Source organism: Chrysochloris asiatica, unplaced genomic scaffold (assembly GCF_000296735.1).
Source record: "Chrysochloris asiatica unplaced genomic scaffold, ChrAsi1.0 scaffold00011, whole genome shotgun sequence".
Taxonomy (NCBI): Eukaryota; Metazoa; Chordata; class Mammalia; order Afrosoricida; family Chrysochloridae; genus Chrysochloris; species Chrysochloris asiatica.
This window is the reverse complement of record NW_006408529.1, coordinates 25,644,542-25,661,826: the sequence shown is the minus strand read 5'-3', so window position 1 is coordinate 25,661,826 and position 17,285 is coordinate 25,644,542. Positions and strand designations below refer to the sequence as shown.

At 37.2% G+C, this 17,285-nt stretch overlaps 1 protein-coding gene across 1 annotated transcript in view; it reads left to right on the top strand.

The window, feature by feature from the left end:
* MICU3 (mitochondrial calcium uptake family, member 3) overlaps positions 1-17,285 on the top strand; it is a 162,101-nt gene that overhangs the window by 54,988 nt on the left and 89,828 nt on the right. The window contains exon 2 of the mRNA XM_006834471.1: positions 14,879-15,036. Within this exon, the coding sequence (XP_006834534.1) occupies positions 14,879-15,036 (158 nt within the window). The remainder of the gene's footprint in view (positions 1-14,878; positions 15,037-17,285) is intronic.

Genomic DNA, 17,285 nt, shown 5'->3' with positions numbered 1-17,285 from the left:
ATACTACAGACATATTATCAAGAGGGACCAGTCCCTGAAGAAGGATATAAGCTTGATAAAGTGGAGGGTCAACAAAAAGGGGAAGACCCACAATGAGATGGATTGACAAAGTGACAACAGCTACGCACTCAAACTTAACAACAATTGTGAGAATGGCTCAGGAGCTAGCCGTGTTTGGGTCTGTTGGGCATAGGGTCACTAACAGCAACAGAAAATACATCTGAATTTGGGGTCTTTTTTTCCCCTAGAATATGGTCCTCCTCTTTTTTATTACACTACTTTACCAAGCATGATATCCTTCTTCAGGGAGTGGTTCCTGCTGATTACATGTCCAAAGTACATGATAAAAAGTCTCACCATCCTACTTTCCAAGGAGCATTCTGGCTTTACTTTTTCTAAGACAGATTTGTTCATTCTTTTGGCAGTGTATGTATATTCAGTAGTCTTTGCCAACACCATAATTCAGAGGCATTAATTCTTTTCCAGTCTTCTGTCATTTGCTCAACTTCCCAAATATGTGTGTCTTTGTTTGACTGTCAAGGTATGTTGCTATTTTTAAGTGCTGTCGAATTCATTCTGACTCATAGTGACCCTCTAAAAGGTTTCTGAGGAGTAGCTGATGGGTTTGAACCACTGACCTTGCAGTTAGCAGTCCAGTGTGTATACAAAGCACCACACCAGAACTCTACCAGCACATAGAAATAAGTGATTTTTTAAAATGGCTGTGATTTCTATAAGTCCTCTGTAATTCCTGATGATTCCCTGCAGTTCACAAATGGTCACATTGTCACAACTTACCACTTCAAAAGCTATATTTTCTAGTCTTAAATGCATAATATTGAATTAATAGAGTCCTGGTGTGGCGCTGTGGGTTAATGCGCCAGACTGCAAAGCCGTTTGAACTACAAGGTCTGTGGTTCAAGCTCACCAGCTGCTCCTTGGAAACCCTATAGGGTCGCTATGGGGTGGAACCGACTCGATGACACTTCACAACAACAACAGTGTGGTGCTGCTGTAGGATAAGCACAGGTCTGCAAACCATCAACCACTCCTTGGAAACCTCATTACAGGGTTGGAGTTGGAGCAGACTTGATGGCACTTCACAACAACATTGAATTGATCATATAAATGTTCATTTTAGCAACTAGTGTTTTAATAGCTAAATGAATATAACTCCAGTGTTTTGGCCTTCAGGTCAGCTTTTCTCATAGGCCCTCAAGTACATTATACCTATTTATGATTTTTACTAGGTTGACAATTACCACATTTATACAAACAGTACGTTTTAATGAAAGACACTTAGGCTAATTTTAGGCTTTAGAAATTAGCTTTTAAAAATATGTTGGTTAAGTAAGCAAAAAAGGTGTTAAATAAAATAGATCAGCCAGTGAATACAAGTGTACTTACATTAACCTGTTCCTTGTAATAAAAGGATTATACCACTAATCAGAGATCCGTGCTAGTGTGCTCGAGGGAAATGGCTGGATTTGTTTTTTAAAAAGGTCCAGAACATTAACATGATACAAGATCATTGTCATTTGTAGGCAAGCAAGACTGCCAAGAGGATTAGAAAACTGGTTTAAATATCATTTTCCACCTTTTTTTTTTTGGGTGCTGGTTTCTGAACATTCATAATAGTAATGTTAAACCTGGTAAAGGTTTAGATTTTTTTTAAACTTCGTGAAGTTCAAAAGCAAAGCTGAATCTTTTAAAGGTCTGAGTTCCTTCTGAAACCTTGATAGTGTGCTATCCCAACACTGTCAGGTAAACTTCATGTCAGTCTCATACATTCTGAGATTTAACTTGATCAGAACTACACCACAAGAAAAAAATTAACTAAATTCTGCTTCTGGTTCTTTAGCTCTTTCATTAAGAAAATAGCCTGTTGACAAATTATGGAAGAAGAGTCATGTGGATTATTCTAAGTATTTGAATAATTTATTACTTAGGTATATTTAGGCAGAACATGAATGAACCAAGCTTGTTCATTCATATTTGTCCCTAAAGTAATTTTAAGTTAAAGTGATCTTCCAATTGAGTTCTTTTATATTTCACTTATTTGTATGTAATAGACAAATACAAAGTTAAGGAGCCCTGGTGGCTCATTGAATTAAATGTTAGATTACTAACTGCAAGGTGGGTGGTTCAAATACACCAACTGCTTAGAGAAAGATGAAGCTGTGTGATCCCTTAAAGATTTATACTCCCCCAGAATCATAAATAGTAGTTCTTTTCTGCCCTATAGGGTCAGTATGAGTTGGAGTGGACTTGCTGACAGTGGGTTTTGAGTAAGTCTCTATTAAATAAATAACATATTCTTGTTGTTGTTGTTGTTATGTGCTGTGGAGTCAGTTCCGACTCATAGGTTTCTAAGGCTGTAAATCTTTATGGGAGCAGAAAGCCTTATCTTTCTCCCACAGAACAGCTGGTAGTTTCGAACTGCTGACCGTGAGATTAGCAGGCTGATTCATAACCCCTATGCTACCAGAGCTCCTTAAATGAATAACATAGCTGCTGTTTAAATATTCAATTTTGGAAACTACACTTGGTTAGAAGATAATGTTAATAATAGGGTTTTCCCTACTACCTTTTGAATTTTTGTTAGGGAATGTTAAAAATAAAATTCTCATGATACTAAATTTATATAGTTGCTTTATATTTCAGTTCATGAACTGGGGAACATTTGGTCTGAAAATCAGACATGAGTTCTATAGGGTAGAACACCATGAAAAGCTTTTATAATGGCTGACCAGGGCCAATTACTCAATGAACAATATAAGCATGAGCTTAATTGTGCTTGTTTAGTAATCTGTAGTGAACAATTTGACATGAGTTTTACTATATCACTCCTGCTTATTGGGCAATCTGACACTGGCAGACAAACAGGAAACAGAGGAAGAAATACTGGGTACTGTTTGGATTGGCTGGTGGGCATTTTCTATCCTTATCTGGGAATTAAGGAGAAATTTTGAACCAGGTTAAACAGATTAATCAAACTAGTTCTGATTGGCTATATTAGGTCTCCATTTTGGAAGTCAATCGCTTGACTTGTATTTCAAATCCTGAGAAAGTTAGGCATTTACATGAACTAGAAACAGGTTTCTGTTTACTGATGTGAAGCTCAGCACAAGTAACTCCAGGTTGGACCTAGTTTAGTCAGGTTATCAGGAATTTCTGTTAATACTTTTTTTTGTCCAACACATTTAAAATTTGTTTGGAAACTTGTATTTAAGAGTTAACGAAATGACTAACGGCTATTCTAATTCGAAATTCATTTATTTTCAGTAAACATAATGAACCAGGTAAATACTTATTCCTTATATAAGGTAGAAAATAATTGTTAAAACCAACAACAAACATTGCATTTAATGTCAATTCATTAGAAGTATTCTCTTCAAAGCAAGGTTCAAGATGGAGCAACACAAGAATACTTGATGTAGTCTATTTAACATCATTTGTAGAGACCAGCCCTCTAGTATGTACAATACAACATTGTTTTTAGAGATTAGTGTTACTAGTACTATGACACAGATGCCACAGACCAGGTAGCATTTCAATCTGTTACATTGAGGTACTGGCGTATCACTGTAGAATAAGCACTAGACTACTAACTTTAATGTTGGTGGTTCAAACCCACCAGCTGCTCCTCAGTACCCAATACAGTATTGCTGTGAGTTGGAACCCACTCAGTGGCACTTAACAACATTCATAAAGTTGCTGTGAACTGGACCCAACTCGATGGCAGCTAACAAGACCTCTAGCAATTAATGTACTGACAATGAGGCAAAATACTGGCAAGGAAGAAATACAACTGTGAATATTTTGAGACTGTGTGATTGTCTATTTAGATAATGAACTGCAATTTAAAAAAAATTAAACTGATGAAAGAATTTAACAAGGTGCCTGAATTAAAGAAAAAAACAAATAAGCCTATTGCCATAAAGATTACAACTCATAGCTGCCTTATGGATTGAGTAATCTTTCAGAAGCAGACTGCTGCACCTCTTTCCTGTGGAGCAGGCAGTAACCACTGATCTTTTGGTTAGAAGCTAAGTTCTTTACCACTGTACCAACAGGGCTGCCAGTAGTTGGATACAGTATAAATATGGGAATCGGGTTGCTAACCTCAGCAGTTCGAAACTGCCAGCTGTTCCGCAGGAGAAAGATGAGGCTTTTTGCTTCCGTAAAGATTTACAGCCTCGGAAACCCTGTGCAGGGTTATTATGAGTTAGAACCAACTCCATGACACATAACCACCACCACCACACTAAAATCAGTAGTTCTTCCATGAATCAGCAATAATCAATTTAAAATGTGCTAAGAATCAAAGATTTCATTCCCAATTCCCAATTACAGACACTAAAAAAAGGGAAAGTAGTAAATATACCAAAAACCTTAAAACTTTTATAAAGAAAACTACAGACTTTACTGAAACACATAGAAACCTGAATAAATTGACATCTGTGCTCCCAAATGGGAAAATTTGATATTGTAAAGCTGTAACCCGTTAATCCATTAATCTAGTTTCCTTGTTTCCTTAAACCTTCTCATCTTTGTTCTAAAGTAATTGTTGACTGTTTGGTTTCATATAGATGGTTTTTACTTAGCTGAAAATTGACCTCAGATTTGTTTCAGTTCAAGAGTGTCTCAGAGAAACAGTCTCAGGGAATCCTCCAGTCACACCGATCTACTAAGAATTTGAAGTTTTGTGCTGCATTTTCCTCCCATTCTATCAGGATTCATCTATTGTGACCCTAATAAGAAAGGTCAGTTTTTAGTTGGATATCATTTAGTGATTCTGGTGTCAAAGTAGATGAGGTTGTGATTCATGTAGACTGTTAAACCTGCAGACTAGTTTTTCTTTGAGTCTTTGGTTTCCTTCGTTCTCTTTTGTTCCAAACAAGTAGAGATCACTACTTATAAATCTTGTCACTCACAAGTTTATAAGACCCACACACACAACTCATCAACCTGGAATATAGAACATAAATTTTATGAATTATATCATGCCAGTTAACTTAGTGTTCCCACAAGACTGTTCAAACCCTTCAAACCCACAAAACCAATCAATCCCAGGAGATGTTTGGTTTTATCTAAGAAGTATCTGTAACTGTGCTTTCTAACCAAAAGGATTTTAAAAATAAAATTTGGCGCATTGTTTTCAAGGTTCACCTCAAAGAGAAATTACATTCAATCACAATGAATATCTTTTACAAATTTGATAATAAAATGGAGTTTTGTTTCACCTAATGTCAAACGTACTTAAAACTATGTAATTAGAAGTTTGGCATTTGAATAGTGCAGTAGTTTCTTGTTGTTGTTAAGTGCCATCTAGTCAGGTCCAACTCATTGCAACCCTCTATAGGGTTTCCAATGAGCGGCTGGTGAATTTGAACCACCAGCCTTGATATTCAAATCAACCTTGTGGTTGAGTGCTTATCCTACAGCACCACATCAGTTTCTTAGGGCTCCCATAATAAAATACACTCAATTCTCACTTGTCAACATGGTAAGGTTCCAAAGACTAGGTTGTTAAATGCAAAAATCGACCTTTTGCAAAAATGGAAAATAACCACATCACATCACAAAATGGAGGATGACTTCATTTACATAATTGCCAAATTGCTTCACTGAAAATTGTGGCCCAGCCAAATTCACATGTAACCTTAGCCATCATAGCTAACATTGCTCTCACCTTGCCAGGCTCATTGTTAATTTAAAAATAACCAGTCAGTAGATGTTTTACTATTGTTATAATGTGAAATATCAGATGATGAGATAGTAAGTTAGGAGTAGGTTTATCATAAAGTGTGTGGCATTAAACAACTGAAATTTATTATCTCACAGTTCTGCAGGCTGGATTTCCAAATCAAAGTACTGGCTTTGTTACTTCCTTCTAAGGACTTCTAGAGAGAAACTGTCCCATTGCCTGTTTTCCAGCCTCTGGTGATTCCTGGCAGTCCATAGTCCATCATCACATGACTGTTTTCCTCCTTCTCACTGAATGTCTTCACTTTTTCCAGATACTACTTGGATACCATTAGTACCCAGCCTTATTGTTACTGTTAAGTGCCACTGAGTCAGTTCTGACTCACAGCAATCCTGTATAGGGTTTCTGAGGAGTGGTGGGTGTGTTTGAACTTCTGATGACCTTCTGGCCAGTGGTGCAGTGCTTATCCTACAATACCATCACCCTATTCCATCTTAAAACATTTAAATAAGGTCATGTTCATAGGTACCAGGACTTGGGTCTTCAACATATCTTTTTTGAAGCACACCATTCAATCACAGCAAGGTTGTTGTTATTAAGTGCCGTTGGGTTGTTTCCGACTCACAGTGACCCTAGATAGAGTTTCTGAGGCTGTAAATCTTTGCAGAAGCAGAAAACCTCATTTTTCACTTGTATCTAGGAAATAGGAAGAGACTAATAAACCAGTAGAAGAGTATAAAGAATTTAAATGCTGTACCAAGTATTGATTTCCTGTTTTATTCTCAATCCTATTCTAGTTCCCTATTGGGTAGATGCAATCCTCCTAACTGATGATAATAACTACACTGATATTAGTCCCGTTTACTGAGCTATTATGGGAAAATTGGATTTCACATTAATTTTTTTAACCAGTCAATGTTTTATTTGAGCAATACCAATGTATCTTATTACACTACATGATTTATGAGCCCTGGTATAAGGCTGTAGGATAAGAAATGGACTGCTAACCACAAGGGTGGAAGTTCAAATCCACCAGCCACTTTTGGAAATCCTATACACAGTTGCTATGAGTTGGAACTGACTTGACAGCCCACCACAGCAACAACTTGTGATTTACTATACTGAAATGAGTAGAAGCAATGAAGGAAACAAATAAGTCAACAGTATCAGGAAACCCTTATCAGCATTGTTGTTGTTATTAGGTGTCATTAAGTCGATTCTTACTCAGTGACCCTGTGCATAACAGAACAACATAATGCCTGATCCTCTGCCATCCTAACAATTACTGCCATGTTTGAGCCCATTGCTGCTTCCACTGTGTCAGTCAACCTCATTGGGGGTCTTCCTCTTTTTTGTTGACCATCCACTTTGCCAAGCACGATGTCCTTCTCCAGGGACTGATCAGTCCTGATAGCATGTACAAACTGCGAGACCATCTCACCATCCTGGCTTCTAAGGAGCATTTTGGCTATACTTCTTTCAACATAGATTAGTTTGCTCTTCTAGTAGTCCATGGTACTTTTAATTTTTTCCCCAACAATATTCTTCCTTATTCATTGTTCAACTTTTACATGCAGATGAGGCAATTGAAAATACCATGACGTCTTTAACTTTTTATTGTGAATTGAGTGAAGGTTTATAGACAAGATCATCAGCTTTACATATAACAAATCACTTATTTGTTGCATCTCAATTATTACATTACCCTCCATGCAACAACAGTTTATTCTGCTTCATCTCTCTGGTTCCCATTTGCATTTCACCCACCTTCCTAACCCTTCTCAACTCTGTCCCTAGGAAAATATTGCCCTTTTAATTTTGAATGGCTGACCATTGCTCACCAGTGCTGTTGTCCCCTTCTATAAACCTATCCACTGCTTGAATGCAAGTTGGGCCACAAGGATGACTTCCATTCCAGACCTGAAGGATGATCAAGGGCTCTTCCAGTCTCTTTCTGACCAGTAAACCCTGGGTTTTTCATTAAATAATTTTGAGTTATGTTCCATATTTTCTCCCACTCTATATGGGACCCTCTAGTGTATGTGATCCCTACCAGGGCAGTTGGTAGTGATAGCCAGACATTATCTAGTTCTTCTGGTCATGAATACTGGTGTTCACATGTTCCATTAGTCTATTTGATTCCAAGCCTCTTCAATTCATGACTTTTCTTTTTTCTACACACGGAGAGACCAATAGATACACCTTAAAAAACTCATGGACTAAGATACTAGTAACCCAAGCAGGATGTACAACATTGTATTTGTGGACTATGTTATGCCAATTGACCACGGTGTCCCCTGAGACTATGGTCCTGAGCTCCCAGACCCATAAAGTCATTGTCTTAGAATGTTAGATAATATCTAGAAAGCGTTCGTCATTTTGCACACTATATGCACTACCACATTTATAGTTTTCTTTGCAGTAAAGGCAAAATACTGTCCTGTATATGTCATTATTTACATCTATCCCCTTTAGCCCATGCTTACCTCCCTGTGTCTTCACCTGTCCTCATCATTCTTCTGCCACTCTCCCTCCTCTCGTGTATTGCCCTACTCATCATCTGAACTAACACGTATCTACCCTCTAGCAAGTGAATTACTCTCCCCTCCCTTCCACCCCTGGTAACCATAAAAGGATGTTTCTTTTAGTATGGAAACCTTTTCTTAAACTGTAAAATAATTTGTCTCATACAATATTTGTCCTTTTGTGATGGACTAATTTCACTCAGCATAATGTCCTCCAGGCTCATCCAAGTTATGAAGTGTTTTACAGCTTTGTCATTATTCTTCAGCATTGCATAGCATTTCATTTGTTTATGTACCAAGGTTTGTTAATCCTATCTTCCATTGTTGGAAACTTAGGCTGTCTCCATCTTTTTGCTAGTGTGACTAGTGCTGTAGTAAACATCAGTATGCATATATCTACTCGTGTCCTGGTTCATATTTTTGTAAAGCTATACCAAGTAGAAATGCCATGGCTTCTTGAGTACGCTTTCCATGTGTGTTGAGTGTGGATCCAAGCAAAATGAAGTCTTAGATAACGCCAGTCTTTTGTCCATTTATCGTGATGTTATCTATTGTCCAGATGTGAAGATTTTTGTTATCTTATTTTAACATTGAGATGCAGCCCATACTGAGGATATAGTCTTTGATCCTCATTAGTAAGTGTTTTAAGTCCTCTTCACTTCCAGCAAGCAAGATTGCATATTGTAGGTTGTCAGTGAGTCTCCCTTCAATCTTAATGCCACATTCCTCTTCATTTAATCCAGCTACTAAAGACTATTTGCTCAGAATAAAGATTGAATAAATATAGTGAAAGAATAAACCCTGGCACACACCTTTCCCGATTTTAAAATATTCACTGCCCCTTTGTTGTGTTCAAACAACTATCTCTTAGTCTATGTACAGGTTCATCATGAGCACAATTAAGTGTTCTGGAATACCCATTCTTTGCAATGTTATTACTACAAGTTTGTTATGATACACACAGTGGAAAGCCTTTGCATAATCAGTAAAACATAAGTAAGCAACTTCTGGTATTCTCTGCTCAACCAAGATCCATTTGAACATCAGCAATGATATCCCTCATTCCATGCCCTCTTCTGAATTCAGCTTAAAATTCTGGCAGTTCCCTGTCAATGTACTGTTACAACTATTTTTTAATTATCATCAGCAAAATTTCACTTGCATGTGATATTAATGATATTATTTGATGATTTCTGCATTTCATTGGATCACATTTCAGTTGGTCTTCCAAATTTCTTGGCATAGATGAGTGAGTGCATCCAGTGCTACATCAGTGTGTTGAAAGATTTCAGGTTTTATTCTGACAATTCCTAGAGCCTGACAGACAAGTGGTGTTTATAAGCCTTGGGCTTGGATTATTTCTTTTTTACATAAATCTTTTTTCCCCTTTTGAGACATAATTTTTGCCTTTAGCACAAACCATTACCAAACTCCTACACAGACCTTCTTTCAAGGGCATGCTTGTGCTATCTTTCTAATGTATTACCAAAAATGATGGGTGTAGTAATGGTCAATTGTCATAACATAGTCCACAAAGATAATGCTCTACAGCCTACTTTAGTGAATAGCAATTAGGATCTTAAAAGTTCCTGGGCGGCCATCTAAGGTGCAACTCCTCTTCTCTCCATGTGCAAAAGAAAGAAGAGTGATGAAATTTAAGGTGGTTTGAATCAGTTAGTCCAGTAGACTCATGGAATATGTGAACGTCAGTCTCCAAGACTCTGAGACCTGAAGAACTGCTGCTCTGAAAGAAATCACATTAGAAGGTCCTGGATAGAGTGGGAAAAAATATGAACAAAACAAAATTTAAAAAATTAATTAAATTTTAAAAACCCACAGGTTTATTGATCAGAAAAAGACTGGAGGAACCAAAGACTATGGCCCTCTGTCACCTTTCAGGTCTAGAAGGAAACTCACTCTTGTGGCTCAGTTGGCCCAACTTTCAGCTAAGCAGTAGATAGGTATATGGTGGTGGGGGGTGGGAATGAAACAAGACACTATTAAGGTATAATTACCATGAAATGAGCAAGTATTGTGGATCAAAAGGTCAACATGATCTAAGGACAAGTTCAGAAGGTATGGTAAGGTGGGTAGAATGGAAATTGGAACCATAGGGAAGAAGTGTGGTGACTGTTGTTGCATGGAGGGGATTGCAATCACTGAGATGAAACAAAGTGTATGATATATTTAATGTAAAACTGATGATATGCTCTATAACTCTTCGCACAACTCACAATAAAAATTATTCTTTAAAAAAGGGGTGGGTTGTATTGCAAGGGCAACAAATGGTAGCATTTCTATAGTAGAGTTTTAGTAGAAATCTTTAACTCTACTTGGTCCAGTTTCTTTTGACTCTTCAGTGGCTCAAAGCATACAGACTGTTCTATAGTTCTGTTTGTTTTCTCTCACTTTGGTACAAGATTGATTAAAGGCAAAAATCATAAGCACATACTGTAAAATTTTAGGGAAGTAGTAATGAAAGCTTGAAAATAGGTAGTAGCAGTAAATAGATGAGAAATTAAAGAACAAAAGGTTTTATTAATTGATTATTAGTTGTTGTTAGGTGCCATCGAGTCGGTACTAACTCATAGTGACCCTATGCACAACAGAACAAAACACTACCCGGTCCTGAGCCAACCTCATAATTGTTGCCACGCTTGAGCCCACTGATGTTGTCACTTTGCCAGTCCATCTCACTGGGGGTCTTCCTCTTTTTCTCTGAACCTCCACCTTAACAAACATGATACCCTTCTCCAGTGACTGGTCCCTCCTGACAATATGTCTGCGATAAAAGAGACAAAGCCTTCAAGGAGCACTCTGGCTGCACTTCTTCCAACACAGATCTGTTGGTTCTTTTGACAGCCCATGTTCTCCTCCAACACCATAACTCAAAAGCATCAGTTCTTCTACTGTCTTCCTTATTCACTGTCCAGCTTTCACATGCATATGAGGCTATTGAAAATACCATGTCTTGGGTCAGGCACACCTTAGTCCTCAAGCTGACATCTTTGCTCTTCAACACTTTAAAAAGGTCTTATGCAGCAGATTTGCCTAATGCAATATGTTGTTTGATATTGATCCAAGAAGAATGAAGTCCAATAAATAACATCATGATAAACGGAGAAAAAATTGAGATTGTCAGAGACTTAAATTTACTTAGACCCATAATCAGTGTTCATGAAAGTAGCGGTCAAGAAATCAACTGATGTATTTATTGCATTAGGCAAATATGCTGCAAAAGTGTTTAAGAGCAAAGATGACAGTTTGAGGCCTAAAGTACGCCTGACCCAAGTTATGGTATTTTGAGTCACCATATATGATTATAAAAGTTAGACAGTCAATAAGGAAGATTGTAGAAGAATTGATGCATTTGAGTTATGGTGTTGAATATTCGAAGTACCACTCAACTGCCAGAAGAAAAAACTACACTTACACTGCCTTGGAAGAAGTATATCTAGAATGCTCCTTAGAAGCGAGGATGGTGAGACTTTGTCTCATGTACTTTAGACATATTGTCAGGAGGGACCAGTCCCTGGAGAAGGCTATCATGCTTGGAAAAGTGAAGGGTCAGTGGTGCCAGTGATGAAGACAAAAGTGATGACGTGGAGAGATGGAGCGGCTGGGGACTCTGGACTCAGGGAGGGAGCGGGGCTGTACCCTTTGGTTGTTTGATGTTACATGAAGGGGATTGTAATCATTGCAATGAAATGACATACGATAGGATGAATGTTAAAAAAGAAAAGAAAATGTGAAGGGTCAGCAAAAAAGAAGACGACACTCTAAGGACGTGAATTGACACAGTGTCAGCAATAGTGAACTCAAGCATAACAATGTTGTAAGGCTAGCCCACGACTGGGCAGCATTTCATTCTGTTGTTCAAAGAGTCACTATGAGTCAGAACCAGTCTTATGACACCTAACAACAACAGTGTAGACTGAGGAGCCCTGGTGGCACAGTGATTGAGAAAGCCTTCAACTGCTAACCAAAATGTCAGTGCAAACTCATCAGCAACTCTGTGGTAGAAAGATGTGTCAGTCAGCTTCCATAAATATGAACACCTTGGGAAACCCTATGGGGCAGATCTGCTTTGTCCTATAAGGTTGTTCTGAGTTGAAATCAACAACATATATGGTTTGGATACATTGTCTACTCGAGACCATCTGTTTCACCTCTTATACATGCCATTAGAGAGTTCTTTTAGTTTTGTTAAAGAGTTGTGTGGTGTTTTATGTAGTTCTTAGTCTTTAGAATACTCAAAAAGATTAATTTTTTTGTTTGATTTGTCATTTAATAAAGGATAATTTAGAAATACAAAATATTGTGACCTTGTTAAAAGTTCTTATGGATTGTTTTAATATGACTTCTCAAAATAATAGATACTTAAATAATTTTTGCACTTATACTAATTTCTACTATGTTTTAATAGATGAGGAAAAGTAAAGATAATAAAGATAAATAATATGCCTGCCACCCTAAATAGAATTTTTTTTTTTTGCTAATAAACAATTATTTTATATGAACTATGTGAAACAGAATTTATATATTGTTGATAATCAGGTAAATTGGTATAAGCTCCTAGAGGTCAGTTTGTTAATGTAGACCAAGAGGATCAATCAGTTCCTAGGAATTCATCACCTGGATGTCCAGCCACAAGGGATTGATTAAATATGTGATACTACAAAAGTTTCCTGTGAAATATTGTCTAATAGCTGTTTCAAATGATCATCTACTGGAATATTTAGTGACATGGGAAAATATGCCCGATTTATTACTAAGTTATAAAAGATTAGGCTACTGGACAGTATGCATAGTGGTGGTGTGCCATGGAGTCAGTTCAGACTCATAGCAACCCTGTGTAGGGTTTCTGAGGCTGGAAGTCTTTATGGGAGCCTCATCTTTTTCTCTCAGAACAGATGGTAGTTTTGAACTGCTGACCTTGAAGTTAGCAGCCTGACTTGTAACCACTGCACTACCAGAGCTCCTTATGCATAGTGTAAGCTCATCATCATTATTATTATTGCCAACAATACATTAAAAAATAGATGTCTTAATTCTTTTTATCTTCAAAATTGTGTATAACTATGCATTCCTTTAATTAGGAAAAACTTTTATTAAAAAATATACTTTCTGTAGTTACTTAGAAAACAAATAATCATAGAAAAATAATGATCTACAAAGAAAGAACTTGAAGCAAAACAAAGGAGAAGTCTCTTTTCACTCCTTTATACTCACCCCTTCTGATTTAGCAAATTTATCTGTCGATAAAATTTTGACTGACCATTGATGGTAACTGTGCTATAGCAATCTAAAGTTAGCAGCTTTATTTCTAATGTAAGCATTATTATCCATTGGCTTTGTTAGTGGTAGCCATGAACAGCCAATTAGAGTTTAACGGTCTTCTTTGAAAAGATTCATGAACTGATTAATAAGCTTAGAGTGCATACCAGGCTTTCAGCTAGTGTTGATAGTTCTTTCAAAGGTACCACTAACTCAGAAATTTAAAGTTATCCAAGACTGAAGCTTTAAAAAAATAGGAAAAAAATCACAAATCCTTCAAAGTGCCAGTTTAAAATTGAAAGAATCTTCAAGGCTTTAATGCTATTCTTTGAGCTGTTGTTGTTAGGTGCTAACAAGTGTCTTCTGACTCATAGTGACCCAATGTATGCATGACAGAATGAAATACTGCCCAATTCTGTGCCTAAACCACAATTGTTATTCTTGAGCCCATTGTTGCTAATATTATTTCAGTCCACCTCATTGGGGATCCTCCTCTTTTTCACTGATGCTCTTTTCCAGTGACTGGTTCCCTCCTGATAACATGTTCAAAGTATGTGAGATGAAATTTTGCCATCCTTGCTTTCAAGAAGTATTCTGGCCGTACTTCTTCCAAGACAAGCTTATTTATTCCTTTTATTTTAAGTTTTTATTGTGAACTTAGTGAAAGTTTACAGGGCAGATCATCAGTTTTACATTCAACAAATCATACACCTTGTTTCATTACAATGATTATTATCCCCTCCATGTACCATCAGCTAACAGTATTTCTTAAAGTTTTTTTAAATACTCAGGCATATATAATAATTATACCACCAAAGGGCACATTCTGCAAATCTGCTTCCTGTTTGCGAGCTCTCAGTCCCTCTCTTCCCATGAATCTGGAGTCCTCAGTTGCTCCCTCTCTCCATGCCCCTATCTTTGCCTCCATCTCTGGTGTCACTGCTTCTCTGGATAAGGTCTCACATTCCACTTGTGTTCTTCTCCTTTGATGGTCTTGGTACTTTCAATATTCTTTATCAACACCATAATTCAAATACATCAATTCTTTTTCAGTGTTCCTTATTCATTGTCCAGCTTTCACATACAAAAGAGGCCACTGAAAATACCATGGCTTGCAGCAGGAGCACCTTAGTCCTCAAAGTGTTATCTCTGCACTTTAACACCTTTAAAAGGTCTTTTCTGGGGGATTTAGCATGGCTTTATTTTAGCCATATAGATAATCTATAAAATTATTAAGGTTCTCCAACAGAGACTTTTTCCACTTATTTAGCATTCAGTTTTCATTGACTCAATGTAATTAAAAGTATTAATCATAAAGAAAGTATTATTTCACATAGTTCAAATATGTTTGCTTTCCTCCCTTTAGGTTGCTATGAGCAGACCAGACATGGAAGACTTAGACCTCTATGCAACATCACGGGAGAAGCGATTTCGTTTATTTGCTTCTATAGAATGTGACGGGCAGTTGTTCATGACTCCATATGATTTTATTTTGGCTGTTACAACAGATGAACCCAAATGTAAGTCTAATTTTTTTAGTTATCATAATAATTTTATAATCTTTTATCTCATCTTCTGTTTGTAAAAAAAATATTGTGAAGCTGTATAAATTTCAGAACACCTAACCAAGTAATATGGAGTCCTGGTGTGTCACTGTGGGCTAATGCGTCAGACTGCAAAGCCATTTGAACTGCAAAGTCAGTGGTTCAAGCTCACCATCTGCTCCTTGGAGACCCTATACAGGGTCGCTATGGGTTGGAATCGACTTGACAGCACTTAACAACAACAACAACCAAGTAATATTGTATGTCAAAGATAAGATTAGGCACATTTAGGGTGGTATGGCCATAGATTTAGACTACTATTTCAGATAAACTCTTTTTGGAAACTTTCCATTGCTTTTCACTATATCAAACTCAGACATCGCCTTGCTTTTGGCAATCTTTTTCATTCTTATGTCCAGCCGGAAGAGAGTAAGTCAGAGGATTAACTTTGACATTAGACTCAGACAAGAACTCTGCCTTATATGTCTTTGCATTTGTCATAGCTCCTGCACAGTAAGCACAGACTAATTGTTTTGTCTACTACTCCAACATATGGACAACACTTTGTCCATATGTTGGAGTAGTAGTTCTCAAATTTTCTGGCACTCTGTACATTCTTTGCAAATCTCTAAAATTGAATGTGATGAAAGATAGCTGGATTTTCATATCCACTTTCTTACTCAGTCCATTGAAATATTTTGTTTTGCATGAAATATATGTAGAAAATCTGCCACAGTAAAAGGTAACAGGAAAAAGGGAAGACTTTTAATAGCCTTTTTCAGATAATTGTACATATTCTTTGAAGCTGTATCTAAATTTGGTTAATGGTAGTTTCTTAAAGGTTAGTTGCAATGTAGAAAATGAAACTGTATCAACAAACTTTTTGACAGTCTGTTGGTCTGTCATAAACTTTGAATAAATCTCTGCTCTTGTATATAACCTTGTAGCATCAGTCGAAAATATTGCTTTAGGAAGTTATACAGATCTTCCAAATATTAATGCCTTTCATTATATAATTTTTAAAGTCACATGTATTACCATTAATACTAATCTCATCAGAACAAGCTATAATTATTGAAATAATTGTTAGTGGTATTTACAAGTTTTCCAAAGTTGCCATTTTCACATGAAAGCTGTCAATTATATCATAGGCAGCAAGTATAATCAGTTGTTTTCCTTAAGCAATAAGTTCATTTTGTTCAATTTTAAGAAAATGTTTACTAAAAGCCTGGGTCGGAGAAACCACAATTTGTCAGCTGTCCTTGCAAGTAACAATTCTGTCCTATGAGAAAAACAGTTCACTTCACAATTCAGGTAATCAAAATGTGCTTTTCCTTGAGTCAACCACATATATAGGTATGCAGCAGAAGCACTTAATGCACAGTTCCCATATCATCTCACACCTATTAAGTTTCATGTACTCAACTATGCTTATCAAATGCCAGACACTACATTTCTGCTCTGGCCCTGTAGGATTAGCACTGGACTGCGAATCACAAGGTCAACAGTTCAAACCCCATCAGCTGCTCCTTGGAAACCCTATGCATGGTCGCTTTTAGTTGGAACTGACTCCACAGCACTGAACAACAACATCAACACACTAAGTAGGCACTGGAGACACAGGGGTAAGCGGAAAAGAAAAAGAAGAAATACTCTTTGCCTTCATGATGCTTACAGTCTGGGGAAGAAGTTGACACTGTGATCAATGATATACACAAATAAACAATAAATTATAACTCTGATAAGCACCATGAAAGAAAAATATTTGATTCTATGAGAGTGTATATTTTGGGGAAGTAACCTAATCAGGGAGATCTGGGAATCTTCTTGTAAAAAATAAAAACAAGAGTTTGCATGAAATCTAAGTCTCAAATATGAAAGTTGCAAATGGAGAATTTCAGCAACCTGAAAAACATGGGCTGAGACCCCGTGCCAAGAAGGCCTATGATACATGTGAGGAGTGATAGAAAGACCTAAGTGCGGCTAAGTGTAAAGATCAAGGAGGAATATGGTATGAGATGAGGCTGGAGAATTGGGGTAAGGCCAAATTATTCAGTCTGTAGCGCTAATGGAGGGGGCGGCGGCTAAACAATGTGCGAGAACTGCGCAGACCTGGTGGAGGTGTTAAATGAAACCCAGACCACAGAGTGTCGGGGTAAGCGGTGTCTGGAGACCAGATCGACGGGGGAGGGGAAAGGCTGTCCTACTTACCCCGGACGAGAGGGCACC